The 18016-nt window shown below is 34.4% G+C and overlaps 1 protein-coding gene across 24 annotated transcripts in view; it reads right to left on the reverse strand.

Annotated features, from left to right (window-relative positions):
• LOC143253459 (plasma membrane calcium-transporting ATPase 2-like) overlaps window positions 1–18016 on the reverse strand; it is a 278542-nt gene that overhangs the window by 117390 nt on the left and 143136 nt on the right. For all 24 annotated transcript variants that reach the window (XR_013029643.1, XM_076507422.1, XM_076507424.1 and 21 more), the window contains 6 exons: window positions 16405–16540; window positions 14120–14226; window positions 12381–12619; window positions 10335–10599; window positions 3898–4077; window positions 1884–2078 (listed from right to left, as the gene is read on the reverse strand). Coding sequence is in view for 23 of the 24 variants with exons in the window: in XM_076507422.1 (XP_076363537.1) it covers window positions 1884–2078; window positions 3898–4077; window positions 10335–10599; window positions 12381–12619; window positions 14120–14226; window positions 16405–16540 (1122 nt within the window). In the remaining variant the exon portion in view is untranslated. The remainder of the gene's footprint in view (window positions 1–1883; window positions 2079–3897; window positions 4078–10334; window positions 10600–12380; window positions 12620–14119; window positions 14227–16404; window positions 16541–18016) is intronic.

Raw genomic sequence — 18016 nt, forward strand, 5'->3', positions numbered from 1 at the left:
ACTGATCAAATACACTGACATCATTTAGACCACCGATGGCAGTAACAGTTTTGTTTGTTACTGTGGTAGACATATCAGTTGTACTCGCATATAACAAAGTTATACATTCTAATTATACATACAGGACACTTCATACTCAAGAGCAAACCTGCTATGAAAGAAATACATTGAGAGTCCTATTACTACTATGTACAATAGTCCTCATAGTCATAGAGACTATGATATACAGTACAAACATGAATCTTACCATGCACAAACATACTATTCACTGGCAGTTATATTACATAAGAGTATTACATCACTCAACTAGCTTAAGCATGTTCTTTATTGGCAGTAACATTACATAAGGGTATTACACCACTGAAATATCTTAAAACATGTTCTTTACTGGCAGTAATATGACATAAGGGTATTACACCACTCAACTGACTAAAATGCCATATTTCCCTTTTGTTCCTTATTACATTAAACAAAAACTGCTCAGAAGTAAAAATAAGAAAAACCACTCAAATAATTATTTAAGTAATGGCATGGATTTAGACAAACAACATATATTCCTAATATACTAATGAGGTCTCTGGTACATCAAGTTACAAATTGTTAAGCATGCAAGATGCATTTGGCTATTCAGTACTGCATGTTCAACACTATCTGTGATACTTTAAGGAGAACATATAATTCTATTCTTGGAAACCCTTTAAATTTACTATATCATTAGTTATTGTTGATGAAACATTATATATTCAAATACTTTTGAATTTGATTTATTTTCCACAACTTGTAGCTATTACCAAGTTACCCATATCAAATGCAGTCCTTCTTATTTTATTTTATGCAGGTTTTCCTTAACTGTCAGTTTTGATGTTTCTTCTATATCCTGAAGAAGTCACCTGGCAAGGACCCTTGTCCAAACCGGACAATGCATCTTGATGTTTTGTGCTATTGCCAATGCTTAGTGGTGTGCATTTTGTTTTGTTTATTAGTTTATATAATTATTATACTTTTGTTGTATTAATCAACTGATTAAATATAAGTATAGATTACAAAAAAAGTTCAATAAAAGTGTGTAGGTAATTTTTTTTAACTACTGGGCCTCAAATTTTGGTTGATACATTTTTTAACTCCTTCCTACACAAATGTGTCATGACATAATATACTTTGAGCATCAGATGTTCCTTCTATCACTACTGGATTGGGGGCTGTTTTATTACTGAACTAAGCCTTGTAAGTTAAAAATAACTGATAAAAACAAAACATCCTTATTCTTAATGATAATATCTTAACGGCCTTTAGGCTGTGGTAAAATGATTCTTCATGGCCTAGTTTTAGGAAGATGGGATGAAACCTTGTCTAGATACTTTACATTCTGTTTAGGTGGGAACTTAACTATTGTTTGTGTAATTATTATGGCATATGAAAGTGGATTAGTTGATAGTACATTATTTGAAAACTATTTAAATTGTAGTGATATTAATTTCTGTTTTGCCACTAGCTACCAAAAAATAACTACAAGACATGTGTCAGAAATTGAAACATATAATCAGATGTGAGAGAAGGTAAGATGACATTCTGAAGGGGAATCTTGAAGAAGGAAAAGCAAAATGCAGTAAGACATACACTTCACTTGGTCACATCAGACACGAGAATCTTGAACTTGGAAAGTTGGTGCAAGCAGTAAGGGACACAGAACCATGGTCACTACTCCTCATAACTGGAGAGGACACAAAGTGATTGAGTGATCATAAAGTTTTGAACTTCAGCAATATGAGAGAAATAAATCATCAATACTTCACAATTACCAATTTTCCATGGCTTCAGTCAGTATATACTACAACCATGAATGTGCTTATAACAAGCTAGTCATTTTTCTAAATAATACATACCATAGCAAAGCCCACGTCAGCTTTTTTGAGAGCAGGACCATCATTAGTGCCATCTCCTGTGACTGCAACTACTTCTCGATTTGTGCTCACCTTACTGTCTATAATTCCCTTCACTAGGGTGAACTTGTCCTGAGGGGAAGATCTGGCCAAAACTCTAAGTTGAGGCCATATCTGATCAATCAAATGTTGCTGGATCTGTAAGGACAGAATGAATTGACAATACTCGTATATATTTTATAAGAATACATTTGGCATGTTTTTAAAATAATCTAGTTCACCCTTAATATACTCTTCTTTAAAAAGATGGGGGTCAAAGTTCAGATTTTGGACCTTTTACACAGTCATATTCAAAATGAATTACTCAACTTTATTACTGATGCATATTAATAAACTCAGTAACAAAACACTTTTTGATTCAGCTTTCAATACTAATGTATATATTAACTCCTAAATTCAAAAACAAAATATTTAGTTTCTCAATCTTTCCTTCTCGGTATCCACTCCATTCTGAATCCTTACATTTTTGTCTTCCCTTGAAAAGGCTTCAAGAATGTTCACTGTTTAATGACATCAACTGTATAAACAAAGGACAAGTACTTAACAAAAATTTGCCACTTATTTCATTTTCAAAGATATAAATATTTTATACCCATCGTAGGCTCTCTTTCAACATCTTTGTGTTTTTGAAATTACTTATTTACTCAGGCTTACTTTACCAATAACCAATAGAAAGGCAATGTTGTCACATTTGTGTTTATGGTGACTTTAGATTAATTTGTTTTGGTAAAGGGCATCATCTTACAAGCAAACCTGATTCAGTACAGACTGAAGTTGGTGCTTCCATAAGTAAAGATATTTTTTAAACCTGTTTATAGGTTGACAAAAACAAAACAGATAGATTACAGTAGTTCTAAGGTATTGTATTTCATTGTTTGGACAACTGATACAATTGAAAAGAAAAAAATCAGTGTGTTCAGAGAATATGTTCAAGCCAAAAATAGGCCTATAAAGAAACAATAAACGTCTTGTGTTTTTATGTATATATTTTTTGATTGATATACACATTTTAACAAAGGAAATGCCAATGAACAATTAAAAACTTGTTAGACCATCGAGGAAAATTTCAATCTCATAAAATTAAAATTTCTTTTGTTGTGATACTTCTCAAGTAGCCCACTTGAAACTTTACCTTAAACTCTCAAAATTCCTGCTAGACAACTTATTACTTGTTGCAATAAACAAACATGATTCAAAGAGCAATCAAACAATAAGATTAAAAAATAATAGTTTTGGAAAGTTAAAAGGCCTATATCTGTTAATATGAATAACTGTAACTGTCAGTAACAATATGCAGTCACTAGTAAAAACTAATAAAAAGGGCTTAAATTACCTGACACTGACTAGTCATAGAAAAAGTCAGTAACTTCACACACAAATCTTCAGTACAAATATGTTATAAAAAATTAACTTTTTATGTGTAATACTCTTTTAATGATTATAAAAAACTTGACAAATTTGTGGTAATACACATAGTAAATTCAGAATTATAGTTTTCATTAATATTTTAATATGTTTGGTCCAGTAGACCAACTCTGTGTACACAAGTCTAAATTAAGTACATTGTACAAACAACATATTCCCAAAATGTACTACTACTTTCAAATTCTTCATGATAATTTATTTCATTTTTGTATGAACATTCATTCCCTCACTTCTATAAATTACTATATTAAACTTTTATTCCTTATAATAAGAATTATTAGAATGTTTCAACTGCTAGTCCAAAGTTAGTGCTTTCATACCATGTAACAATGTTTAAAGTCCTCACAGTTGTAATTTTTAAAACATTATACAGGCCTGCAATGGCTTTATTGTCCTGAACTTTTTACATGTTGAAGTAATTCCTGTATGCTGAATCCAAAAATAATATCTATTTTTCCCCATCATAATGCTAATAAACTTGCATGTACTAACTACTAAGGGAAACTTCTATGTTAATCAACTTTACACTTACCTCACCAGTACTGTCTCGTACCCTACGGTTAAAGTCCTTCCCTTCGAGCACGAGAAAGTCATCTCCAGGTTTAATTATACCACATTTCATGGCTATTGAACGAGCTGTGTTCACATTGTCTCCAGTAACCATTCTTACAGTAATTCCTGCCCTCTGACACTTTTTGATAGCATCAGGAACCTGTAGAAATAAATATCAGTAAATTAATTTAATAATATTCACACCCAACAATTACCTAAACATAAGATAACACCAATACATTGATACAGCAGTCTGTCAAAATGAGAACAAAAAAAACATTATTTGATTTTGGTTAACTGCATGTAATTACCAAACCAAACCATGACATCATGTTAGTCAACTACTGATTTAGCCATTACAGTGCAAATACTCATAACCATTATTCTTACTAATTTCTAGTGAACATATTATTAACATAAATATCACTGTACAGAGTTCTGTCATAGTTTACGATGTGATGAATTTGTTGCAGTGAAAAGCTTCAGAACATTTTAAAGTACTTAATTTTATAACTGAACCAAACATAGGTTTAAATGCCAAATACTGTTACTTCATGTTCTTCCATCGGTTGAGTTGATACTTTTTTGGTTAATAAGCCAAGTATTGAATATCCAGGGTGAGACAGCAGAAAGAAAATATGACACACCAGGTATGGCAGAAAATAAAGAAACTTGATGCATAGGCTTGGAAACACCAAATAAATTCAGAGCAGGATAGGAAATAAGAAAGCATGATACATAGGGAGTGACACAAAGTATTGAAGTACAAGGTGAGATAGAAAATAGGGATTGGTTAGTTATAGTTGTTTCGCACAAAGCAACTAGGCTCTCTGCACTAAACAAGGGATAAAAATTTCAGTAAATAAACTCTTGTAAGAAAAAATGTTAAAAACCAATCAGTACCTAAAAATCAGGTAAAAAATGAACAGAAGTAAAAAGGCCAATAGACTGCAACAAAAAACAACAAAAACTTAAAAACCCAGTTGGACAGTGTTGCTATTGGCAATGACACTGTCCAATGCCACAGATAAACCTAAAAAATACACGTTGAAAATGGTGGTGCTACTCACGTTCATAACAATGGCATGAAAGTTAAACATGGGGTATTTATGACCTCAACATCATAAAAACCACAGACTGGTGGATGAGTCTCAAAAAGTGAAAAAACAAGGAGAGAAAAAAACTGTGACCAATGTGCAACCAAGTCAAAACAACTTTCTCTTGTCAAACATTATGGAAATTAGATGGTAAAATAACAACAATAGGAAAAGCTTCTTATGAAGTTCCTCATGCTAACTGGCACAAAGCCAGTTCTTGATAACAAGACCATAGTCCATACTTCGGACAGGCACCACTGTGACAGCACAAGAGTAGATGGACATAACTCATGCCATAGAATACTAGCATAGTCAGGTATCCAGAAACATTATATAGCAATAGATGTCAAAAAAAAATTGAACCAGTCATTTGCTAATGTCTAAGAACACAAGGTGACTACAGCACCAGTAAAGCTAAGAAAGTCTGTGTAAATAATACAACATAGTATGCAAGCTGTCTTTTGTTCCTTGCAGTCAAGTAGAAGACCCAAGAACTTCATTTCAGGAAACACAGAAAGAACAAGATCACCAAGATGGTCTTGGTCACGATATATCTTTAACACAGAACATCGATCCGCTCCCCAACTGGAGGTAGAGAGGACACGGAGGATGTTCAGTGCTCTTGTGCATTTGACCCGTAGCTGCTTTAAGTGTGGTATAAAGGTCAGCTTACGGTCAAAGATAAGCCCCAAGAACTTGGTCTCAGGGACCACTGGCAGCGAAACTTCACTGATACGGAGTTCAGGATCAGGGTGAATACCCCATTGATGGCAAAAGTGCATGCAAACGCTTTTAGAGAGAAAAATTAAAGCCATTTCCCGTAGTCAACTTCAGTACACGATTGAAGGCAGTTTGTAGTTGCCGCTCAATATATTTCATCTTTGACGACTTTTAGTCGTCGACATAGAGCCCATTCGCAATAGTGAGAGGGAGATGTTCAGTGATGGCATTTATCTTCATACTGAAAAGTGTGACACTCAAAACACAGCCCTGAGGGCTCCCAAGTTCCTGTACAAAAGAACGGGAAAGTGTTGAACCCACACGAACTTTGAATCTCCTGTCCATTAAAAATTTTTTAATAAACATGGGTAAATGACCACGTATCCCAGATATATGGAGGTCTCGCAAAATGCCATACCTCCATGTTGTGTCATAAGCATTCTCAATGTCAATGAATATTGATACAAGATGTTGGCGGTTAAGAAAGGCTTCTCTGATAGATGTTTCAAGACGAATTAGGTGGTCTGTGGTGGAGTGCCCACACTGGGTGGGCGAGAGGAGGTTGTTTGATTAGAGGAACCATACAAGATGAGCATTAACCATCCTCTCTGAGGTCTTACAGAGACAGCTCATCAAAGCAATTGGATGGTAGTTTGAAGGAATCTTGGGATCTTTCCCAAGCTTAGAGAAAGGTAAGATAACAGCCTGGCACCAGGCATCAGGAAAAACATTCTCCTGCCAGATCCAGTTAAAAACAATTAGAAGAATATCAAGAGAAGCAGGAGAGAGAGAGCGCAGCATGTCATAGTGTGCATCATCAGGTCCAACAGATGTACTGCCAGACCGATGAAGGGCCATTTTCAGTTCCATCATTGTAAAGGGACAATTATAGTCAAAGAGACAGTCAGTTCGAAAGGAAAGAGGTGAACGCTTTGCCCGAGTCTTGATGGCCAAGAAGGTTGAAGAACAAGCAGAAGTGCTAGATACCCAGCAAAAACTTTCACCTAGAGTATCGGCGATGCTCTGGCATCAGCTACCTCCTGGCAATCAGAGAGTAAGATTGAGAGAGGGACAGAATTGTAGTGCCCACTGACCTTTCTAATCCTATCCCATATGACTTTGGAACTGGTGGTAGAAGATATGCTAGTAGTGAACTTAATCCAAGATTCCTTCTGGCTTTGACGTCTTACCCACATAGCATGTGCACGGGCCTATTAGAAAGAAAGCGATGCGGGTCAAAAGTGTGGGATATCTACGGAAAGTATCCGAGGCCCGTTTTGGAGCGTTCCATGTCAAGTGGCAAGCAGGATTCCACCACAGACAAGGATATTGTGGAAAACGTGTCGATGTTTTAGGAATACACTGAGAAGCTGCTTGTATAATACAGTCAGTTACTGCTGCCACACAGTCGTCTATTGATGGCTGAATCCCAATGAGAGGATCAAGTTCTGCGAGAGCAGTGATGTGGACCAGTCTGCCTGATCCAGCTTCCACTGGGGCATGCAGGTAGGGTGGCATCAACCACAGCTAGTCTCTCTCAAAAGTATAGGAAAATGATCATTGCCGAGTGGATTATTGTCAACCCTCCATGAAAAATGGGAGAATAATGAAGGGGAGCAAACCAAGAGATCAATAGCACTAAAGGACTGACTAGGTGCATGAAAATAAGTGGAAGAACCAGTATTGAAAAGAGAAAGATTGTGATCAGAGAGCTTACGCTCTACAGAGCAACCCCTCCTATCAATAACAGCACTTCCCCAGAAGGGATGTTGTTCAGTAAAGTCCCCCAGGATTAGAAAGGGAGACGGCAACTGTTCAATGAGAGCATCAAGGTCTGATTGATCATATGTCTCTCCATGGGACAGGCAGAGAGAACAAAAAGTGATTGTATGACCCAAGGAAACACAGATGGCTACGGCCTCCAAAGGGAGTGTTAAGTGACAAAGACAGGGTGAGCAGATGCTGATCGTATACTCGTCCATCACACAGCCTGTCATTTCTGTACAGAGAAAACTGCTGAATGGTGACTGTATCAGCAGGTTTTAGAAATGTTTCTTGTAAGGAAAAACGTACAGGATGGTGGGAAGCAATCAGTGTTTTGATATCATCCAGATTAGAATGTAAACCTCGACAGTTCCATTGTATCAAGGTGACCATTTTTAATGACGGGTAGGCGAAGTGGCTGGAGAACCCTTCTGTTTATGACCATGTCTTTTTTCCTTACTGTCCTTATTCGGAGGAGGTCTATTGACCTCCATTGATCCTGCCCTGGGTCGATTGGGCAGGTCTTTGTTGTTGGAAAAGGATTCCAGTGACTGAAAACGTGAACAAATGATTGTTTTGCATCTTGGGGTGGGAGAAAAAGATGTATCAGAAGAAATGCCTGTATTTGAAACTGAAGGATGTGGTTCTTGGAGTTTGTTGGAATATATGGGAGGAACAGAGATGGGTGTAGAAGTCGAATCATCAACCTTTTTAACCATGGAGGTCAATAGGCTTTTCATTTGTTTTGAAAATGATTCTCTTGGAGGCACAGAGAGATCTGTCTGCAATCCCACTGTAGTTGTGGAATGAAGTGCAGCAGCATATGTCTGAGATGGAGTGGCAGTCAGCAATTTCCGAACCTCAAGATAACTAATGCTATAAGTAATTTTCAAAAGCTGCACCTCTTTTTCCTCCAACCATTTTGGGCAAGAACGAAAGTAGAAAGGGTGAGAACTATTGCAGTTTACACAAAGTGGGTCCATTTCACACTCACAGGAATTGTGGTCCTTGCCACCACAACAAGCACGTCAGGAAACCACGACATGACGTCTCTGAATGGCCGAACCTCTGACATTGGAAACATTGGATAGGGTTTGGAATGTACGGCTGTACCCTGCAAATTAAATAACCTACCTTGATGGTAGAAGGTGCACGTGGTGATGTAATGATGTAAATGTCAAAATGAGGATATCTGTCGGCAGTGTAACTCCACCTTTGCGAGTGGAAATGCGCCTCACTACAGAAACTCCTTGAGTGGAGAGACCAGTGAGAATCTCTGACTCGGGGACATTCTTCAAATCCCTCTGAACAATAACTCCTCATGATAAATTCAAGGTAGCATAAGGGGTAACCTCAACAGGTACATCCCCAATTGCCTTTGAACTGAAGAGTTCACTGTGTTGGGATGTGGATGTTTACCTGTTGACTGTTTTTTTCTCTATTTTATTTAAATTTTTTGTAGGAGGATCCATAGGAAAAAAGGAAAATTTTGGTACCCACTGACCCCACCCACCATGCAGCTCTAGGAGAAGATGCACTACAATATCATGCAAGGACATTGCATCAATGCTGGGGTTTCGTGAGCACTATACCCAAACACCAGCATCAGACACAATGTCCACAACACCCGTTGAGAACTTCCAACACTGGTACTTGGTTGATTCTAGCCCAAGTGGACCAGCCGATTGACCTAAGGGGGCCATCCAAAGGCTGCCCGTCTACAGGAATTTAAGGCCAAGTGGTGTGTTAGGGTTGGACCCCTCAACCATCAAGATCCTCTCCTCCCCTTCATGGGTTGCCACGCACAGCAAACACGTGGGTGGATGTTTAGATCCCAGAAGAGGTAAACTGAAAGAACAGAACCTTCCCTGGGAGATCCCCTCACCATGTACAGGAATCCACACCGAGGGGAACACCATAGGCAAAAACCACATTGGTTGGAAGAGAGTATGTTGTTTGATTGAATTAACCAAACAAGACATGTATTAATCATCTTCTCCAAGTCTCAGCTAGTCAAAACAATAAGACAGTCACTAACCTTCAACCACAAGGATCTTTACCTCTCCTGTAAAGGACACCAAACATGACAAATGTGGGTAGATGTTCAGATCCCAAAGGAGGTAAACTGAAAATGTAAAACCTCCTCTGGGAGGTCCTCTCACCACGTACAAGAATGCATCTCAAGGGGCGAAAAATAAGGGAAGAAACAAAGTGAGAGTTGAGTTTGAAAATTCCATATATCATTAAAATAATAATAATATGGATTTAATATAGCTGAATGCTTCACATGACCATTAGTTTGTTTAATAAATGGAAACTTCCCAACCCAGATAGAGAAAAATATATCTTTAAATAAAAAAACAAACAAACAAGGATCTAAACTACAATTTTTTAAATGCTCTTTCTGTCACATAATATGTTTCACTCCTGTAGATTATATTCTGTTTTTTTATATTCCGTGTTATATCATGGCTATCATCATACATTTATTGCCCCCCCCAGTATTCTTTCTCAAAATAATCAACTTCTATGAATAAATTTTTCATACAAAGATATAAATGGCATAATGAATGTATGCTACTAAATTTTTCAATATATATTTTAGTTTGTTCAGTATGTTTGATGTTAAGGCCAAACTTGTGGATACAAGTAGAAATATCTTAAGTATACTACAGTCTACAGTAAATTGATAAAAAGTTTAAGTTACCAAACAGCATGTACTGAAAAATTACATTGTAAACGTGGAAAGTATCCTTCATTTTAATTATTTTATCCCTTGCAAGTCATGCCATGGTTTATTTTAAAATTACAAGGCAGATAAAAGAAAATTATTTACCTCTGAACGGACAGGATCTTCGATGCCCACCACACACATGCATGTCATATTGCTTACAATGTCATCTTCATCGTCCCAGTTAGGTTCTACATCATACTGCACCTGATTAACGTCAGGATTGTTTCGCACATAATCTTTATATGCTAGACAAATGGTTCGCAACCCATCACAAGCCATAGGCTCAATAACCATTTTTACAAGCTTATTTTGGGCCTCTTTGGAAAACTTTTCAATTATTCCTTCTGTTCCCAAGATGTAAGAACATCTAAAATAAAAAGTAAACAAACTCGAGGTTGTGTGCCTTATGATATATGTATAAATAATATCTGTGTATGTCAGTGATGTGAAGAAAACCCACTTGTAGAGAAATATATATGCAAAAACGGCTCGTTTGGGTAGAGAAAATATTTTACGTAGAAGAGCGCTCTTCTACAAAAACGAGCCATTTTTGCATATATATATATATATATATATATATATCTGTGTATGTATTTTGATATAAGCCTACCATTAAGTAAACAGGTACCCAGGCAGAATGTCATTTTATTCAATAGACATGTATGAAACAAAATGTATATACACAAATTACTATTATAATTTAATGGCTTTGCATTTTCCAATATTCAATTTAGCAACACAGTTAGGTATTGTAATTAGTAGTTACAAATATGTACAAGACTGCCACAAGAAGTTGGCTGTTTGAAACACTTATACAGGAAACAATAAAAAATGAAATACACATGGTTAAATAGGATTCATGATTGGTAACTTGTTAGGGATTTGGACAGCAATAATGCCTAACCTTCCCTCATCATTTGATGACTAGCTAAAACTTATCTTGCATGAAAACATTGTATTCTCTGGTTAGCTTGAGGTTAGAGTCTGCAGGTAAATGAGTTTGTTTGAGGAATCATGAAACATTGAGCAGTGACGACCATCTCTTCACATACCACCAGATGTGGTCATCTAGCAAAACCACATTGTTCCCCTACACCATAAAAGAAACACTAGCATATACTTCATGGCTTGGTTCTTGGAGGATAGTCACTCAATCCAGATTCATTCACTGTCCAATACATATGCAAATTGGATTCAACAGAAAAAAATCAGAATTCCACAGGAAAAAAATTGTGGAATAGCATCCCAGATTTTGTTATTGTCTCAAATAAAGTTCAAATTTTATTTATCTAATCATTCCATACTATAATGATACCTTTGATGGTTCTAGAGCACAGCTGAGAAAGCGGTAACCATTTGATGACAGTGATATTTCACATTTTTCTTCATAGTATGAAGTGTTCATCATAATTGTTTTGAGTACCCAACTCCTGCACTGTTTTCCATTATGACTGAAATGGCATTTTCACTTTATTCACGGTGACCTGGTGATTCTTGCTAATTTTGACCACCCCGTCCATTATTCCAATATTTTACCTCATGAAACTACAGTTTTAAATGGGGATGTTTCCATTCATGGCATGTCTTTACATGGGTATTTACATTTAACATCAGAAAGCTAACAGATTTTTATTCTCGCAGGTGTCTATTTACTTATTGGTAGGATGTGGCAGTTTCCTAAACATTCACAAAGTAATAACACTTAAAAATGAAATAATATAAATGTCAACATAGAAACTTGCATGATTATTCTTTATTTAAAATGGATGGAAAATTAAAAATAACAGTAACAGTAAGGATTAATACAAATAAATATTCAGGATCATTACCAGGATTCTTTGTCAATTTTTAATGGTGAAAATGCACAACTAAAAAAACAAATTAATTGAAAAATTCACAACTACATATTTGTGTTCAAAAACATTTACCAACTGTTGATACATTATAGTGTTTTTAATGTGTCATACTATGTAAAATAAACCAGAAGATAAACTGGAAATCAACATTACCTACATGCATGGGAGAAGTTTATAGGTAATAAACGGCTGTGGAGATAATACTATTTTATACCTATAGCAATAAAACAAGTTCACCTTAAAACAATGGGAAGACATTGAATGTGCTATCATAAACTTATAGAACACATACTTTTGCATGACCATTTCCGAAGCTCCTTTTGTGTAGACTCGGAATCCACTTTCAATAGGAATGACAGTGCTCATAGACTTTCGAACAGAGTTAAATGTGTACACTTTGTGTAACTTGTCTTCTGTGATGTGATCTCTTACTGATTGATAATCTCTACCCAAGTCCACAACAAACTTTAAGAGAGCACACTCTGTCTTATTGCCCACTTGTTGGGGAAGTTCCCCTGGGTTATTTGGAGCCTGGAAGGTTGTATTTATATGTTTATGAATCATAAAACAAGAACTTATATTCTAAACACCTATGAGACATTTTACTTTCATGGTTTAAATTAACAGTTTCATGGTCATATATTTTCAATAACATACCTGAGTTTCTACAGGTAGAAAATGTTTCAAAGTAAATAACATTCTAGGAAACAAGTTTAATGGTTGCAATACCAAGAGAGAATTTACAAGTTAATATATCTTGTTTGAAACAAATCGAAGTCTCAAATTTTCAAGAAATATGCACCAATTTTAACTTTTGTTACAAAGACAATTATACGAGAAAAACATTTACTTACACTAAATTACTTAATTAGAACAAACAATATCATAAGTAGTAACAATACAACACAATTAATTTAATATCCACAAATAAACTTTATACCTTTTCCTTCATTATTTAAAGATTTTTCCCAACAAAAACAATTTATAATATTCACAGACATTACACAAAACACTGGATACGAGTTACAATTAAAATTTAGTAAAAAGAAACTTTAATTAGTGAACAAAAAATACCCACAGTAAACAGATTAACAATCAGATATCTTGAAACCAATTGATACATTTGGCCTCTTTTACTTCAGATTATCTTCTGGCAGAAAAACTGGTTAACAACCCTACCCAGACTTCTGACTATTTGTTTTATAACTGCTACATATGATATTCATATGTAAAATGAATATGTAAAATTGTTTAAACTCTCCCACAATGTTTTTAGGAAAGAATTTAGTTGTTAAATTTTCCTACACTATTCGTATATTATCTTCCACCACAATCTGGGACCACTAGCATTGCATACTTTTGTTGTTTTTTTTTTTTCTTTTGTGAAACATCTCTCGTGTTTTTCATACCCTAAACACTGATTACACAAGAAATATGGAAATAGTAACTTCAAGAAAACTGGAGGATGCTTCCATCTTAAAACTTTAAAAGTCTAAAATTAGGCTGACAGTTAGAAGGTTGGGGCATTGAAGTGATAAAACACACAAATAATTGAAAGTGTCCTATTGATGTGCGAGGAAGTCTCAGACTTCTGACAGAGTTCATGTAACATGCACATTGTTACCTCACACAGTGATTAAAACAGGAACTATTTCAAGATTTCAGGAAATTATTTTATTTCCACAACATACCAAGAAGTTGTGGAAATTCTGAGTCCAAAATTACAAATTATACAGGTATGAATATTTTACAAACTGTACTCAAATTTAGAAGACAAGTAATCACACAATTAAGTCCACGTTTTAACAGATTACAGAAAAACTACTACAGTATTAAATCCCTTATAAGCTACACCTTACAGAAAGGTACTACTAGTCATACAGTTGACCAAGCATTCATACACATAATAAATTTATAAAATTTATATATAAATCTTTAGTTGGCATTTTCATGTTTGTAATAATTAATGAGAAATATTAATGTTGTCTATAAAATGTAAACAACAGAGCTAATTTTAACACTAATACTCACCAAAATACGAGAAGTATAAGCACAATTCACCGAGATCCCATAAAGAATTTTCTCTCCAACATTTGGAGGAAGGTCTTCATATTTTGGTGGTGTTTTATTCTGAATACCTTTTGAAAATATAGAATATGTATTTTCAAGAGTAATTACAATATTTACTTTTTCAGACAAGCTCAGACCACAATACTATTAAATCTGCACAACTATCAAAACTGTAGTTTTTACACGTTTCGCTAACATACTGATGTTTAGAATGGAAATAGATTACTTGCAATGGTCTCATTTGAAATTTAAGTTAATTTTAGTACTAGTTCAATTTATTTAACCCTTAGGTTAATGGTACACTTGTCGTAACTTGTGGGCTCAGTTCTTACAAATAACTACAAGAATGGTTTGCTCAACATCATAGTTCACAAACCCAAATAGCTTTTTTAGCTACATTCTGTTCAGATATAATTTTTATCAACCTTATTATAATTCAGATTTGTTACCAGTGTCTCAGTTTAAGCTGTTACATTTAAAATAAAACAGGTATAATGTCAAAGGACTGGACTGAATGGACACTGAGCTTATATCCACTTTCTTCTCTGCCATCCTTCTTGAAAAAGATATTTCTATTGTTACTTTAGCTTATATTCATTTAAGGCAGTGGTGCTATAAACTCTTTGTCAGTCTCATCCAATTTTCTACACACAATATATCAATAGCCATATTTTATTCTTTGATTAATTCTGTATAAATTTAATGTTAAAGTTTCAGGAAATTTTTGTTACCCTCATCTTTCACATAACAAGACTGTTTACCACTGCTAACTTCTTGTACCACTTAATGCTGTTTCTTCCAACGTGACACAGCTGTAAAAGCTGATAGGTACCTACCAAGAATCACCATGCGGTTTTAGTCACTGGTTTGCCCTCTTTAGTCTTCTCCTCATGAATGTTTTGTGCTTTCATCTTCCATCATAGTTAGTACATAGACATATAATCTCCTTTAAATTGAAGGATCAAACAGCTCATGACAATTGCAGAATGAAGTTTCTCCAATGCCAGGTACTGTGTCTTAGGTAAGAATTCTCCATTTCACATGCTAGGGTACTACATTAACGTGGGTACTTAAATATAATTATTAACGTACAAGTTGTAACCTTTTCTCAGAAACAGAGCATCAAGGTCATTAATTTCTGCCACTAATAAAGAAAGTATCAGATTTAAGTACAGAACATTCAAGTACACCCACTGTTTTCACATATCATGAAAAAGATTATCTCATATCTAGTATGTTTCAATCAAATACTTCTTTGAGAATCAGTCCATTCTTTGTAATTTCATAGGTGAATGGAAAAATTCTATGAAGGTCTACATACTTCTTGTATTTTCTCAAACAGATTATACACCACAGGTCATATCCTTTCAACAATATCATTGTTGTTGTTGTACATCAGATACAAAAATCTGGGAAGTAAGATGTACTATTTGTTTTAGAATAGAATGGAACAGACAGTGTCCAAAGATTAGTATACTTTCATTGACTGCTTCTGGATTATCCCCATCACCATAACAGTAAGAAATGATCTCACTTCATGTTTATCAGTATGCGTCCATGTTTTGTTTGGTTCATTTATTTCAATAAACTGTTAAAAATATACATTTGTTTCTATAGTAAGATAAATTAAAAAGTCAACAATGGCATACAAATGAAAAAACAAACAAATGCTAGAACACATATGCATCAACATGAATAAATCAATCACTTAAGTAGATCATTTATTATTACAGCTTATAAAGTGAAACTGTTCTCATTGCCTTGCTCCAAGAACTGTTTATGACTAACAAGTAATCTACAGTGTATAACAAGCTCTTTTACTTCACTTTCATCAAAGTAACTGTCATCATTTCTTTGCTTCAATCCCTCATCTTCATTCCATATCAAGTTAATATTATTATTCACATTTTGAAAATGTGAATATACACACACACACATATACAAGTTTTCATATATACAACTGTAGTTGTATTTAGTTCTCAAAATTGGGAAGAATCAAGAAAACTAATACATAACTATAGAATTATATTAACTATGTTACCAGTCTCCAAATTATTCTCACATTTCATTGATTTTAAATCTGTTATTTTTATCCACAAAACAGTTGTTCCCATATTAACTTTAATAGAAAGGATATGTTAGATACATTATTGTAGCAAATGACTAACACAGGGCACTTGGCAAGTCAATCATATAACCTTTTAGAATGGTCATTCCTCAAATCCACTAAAGAATATTTAACTTACCACATATGTAACTCTGCACAACTGTCATACGATTTGTAGTCAAAGTACCAGTCTTGTCAGAACAGATAGCTGTAGCATTACCCATGGTTTCACATGCATCCAAGTGACGAACAAGGTTATTGTCTTTCATCATTTTCTACAAACATAAGATACATTATATTGAAACTATTTCTTAAACTTCTTAAGAGTGCCAACAAAACTAGTAGAAAAAAAGCATTGTCTTTAAAAATCAAATAACCTGGATAATTAACGTATTCAACGTTTCACATTTAATTAACCTGTTACAAACACATAGCCTTAACTTACTGATGCCAGAGCTTCTAATAAAAATTGTAAGGACTATTTGTTTAGAAATGGATTATACAATAAATGAAGAACACATTTTTGGTGAGAGTTACTGACAAGACATTTTAGAGAAAAGTTTGTTTTATTATTTATTTTTACATTTTAAAATAACTTAAGCCCACAAGTCTTGCTTGTTCATTTCTCTAGTTACTTATACTAAATGTAGTCAAACCAATGTTAATTTCTACAATTAAAAACAGTATATATTAAAATATGTGAAACACCATTGAATTTCAGAGAGTTAAGGCTGAACAGTTTCTTCATAATATTAAAAAATGATGGTAAGTCAATAACAGTATTGTAAACATATATATTTTTTGTTAAAGTGATAGAAACTTTAAACTCTGTAAAGAAGAAATATAATTTTATTGCTTGCAGAAAACATTTCTTAAATTTTAATATCTCAAACCATATTATTCAGTATCGAGATGTAAATGAAAAACAAAACAGACCAGTTTAGCATTACATTTAGTATGATGGACAAATAAATTAAATTACTACAGACGATTACGTATATTACATTAAAAAATTTACAAATATGCATATTACTTGATGACAAGAAAGCCATTTGAAATAAAAGTATCTCAGAATGGCTGGTAGGGGTATTAACACTTTTATTAGCAAGTCACTTGATAATCATACCATACAGGAGAAAGCTGTGATGGAACAGAATGCATAACAACTACATTATGGTATTGCTTAGCAGTGTGCCAAAAATTAGTTGCTTTTAGAAGGATGTACAAAAGCCCTTTATTTTACAAGGTATTTACACACACATACACACATGAACATAAAAATGTGTTCTGATCAGCTTTAAAATTTTAAAGACAGGTATCCCCTTCACTTAATGTTATGGGAAAAGAAAAGAACATGGAATCAAATGAAGCACTTAAACTATTCAGAGAGGCCCACAACAAGTTGTCCCAAAACTGTTGTAAGCTTAGTGCAATATCTTGTAAGAGATGAGAATACCTGAACACAAAGGTCAGTTGCAAAAACTGTTTGTATGTTTGAGTAACATAATGAAGAAAAATCATTTTATGGGAAACAGATTATAACAGTAACAGTTTAAAAAGATAGGGCTTCCAGTCATACCTCCTATTCAACCAAGTATTAATAAACCAATCAGAGTGAAACAGGTATTCATGTTATTTCAAATGAAGACATATCAGTCATGTTTCTGGATGCAGCACATGCAAATTTATGTAGATACAGATATGAGTGTTGAAATAGCTACTGGGAAACTGTAATTCTCATGCTTTAAATG

Source organism: Tachypleus tridentatus, chromosome 6 (genome assembly GCF_004210375.1).
Source record: "Tachypleus tridentatus isolate NWPU-2018 chromosome 6, ASM421037v1, whole genome shotgun sequence".
NCBI classification, from domain to species: domain Eukaryota; kingdom Metazoa; phylum Arthropoda; class Merostomata; order Xiphosura; family Limulidae; genus Tachypleus; species Tachypleus tridentatus.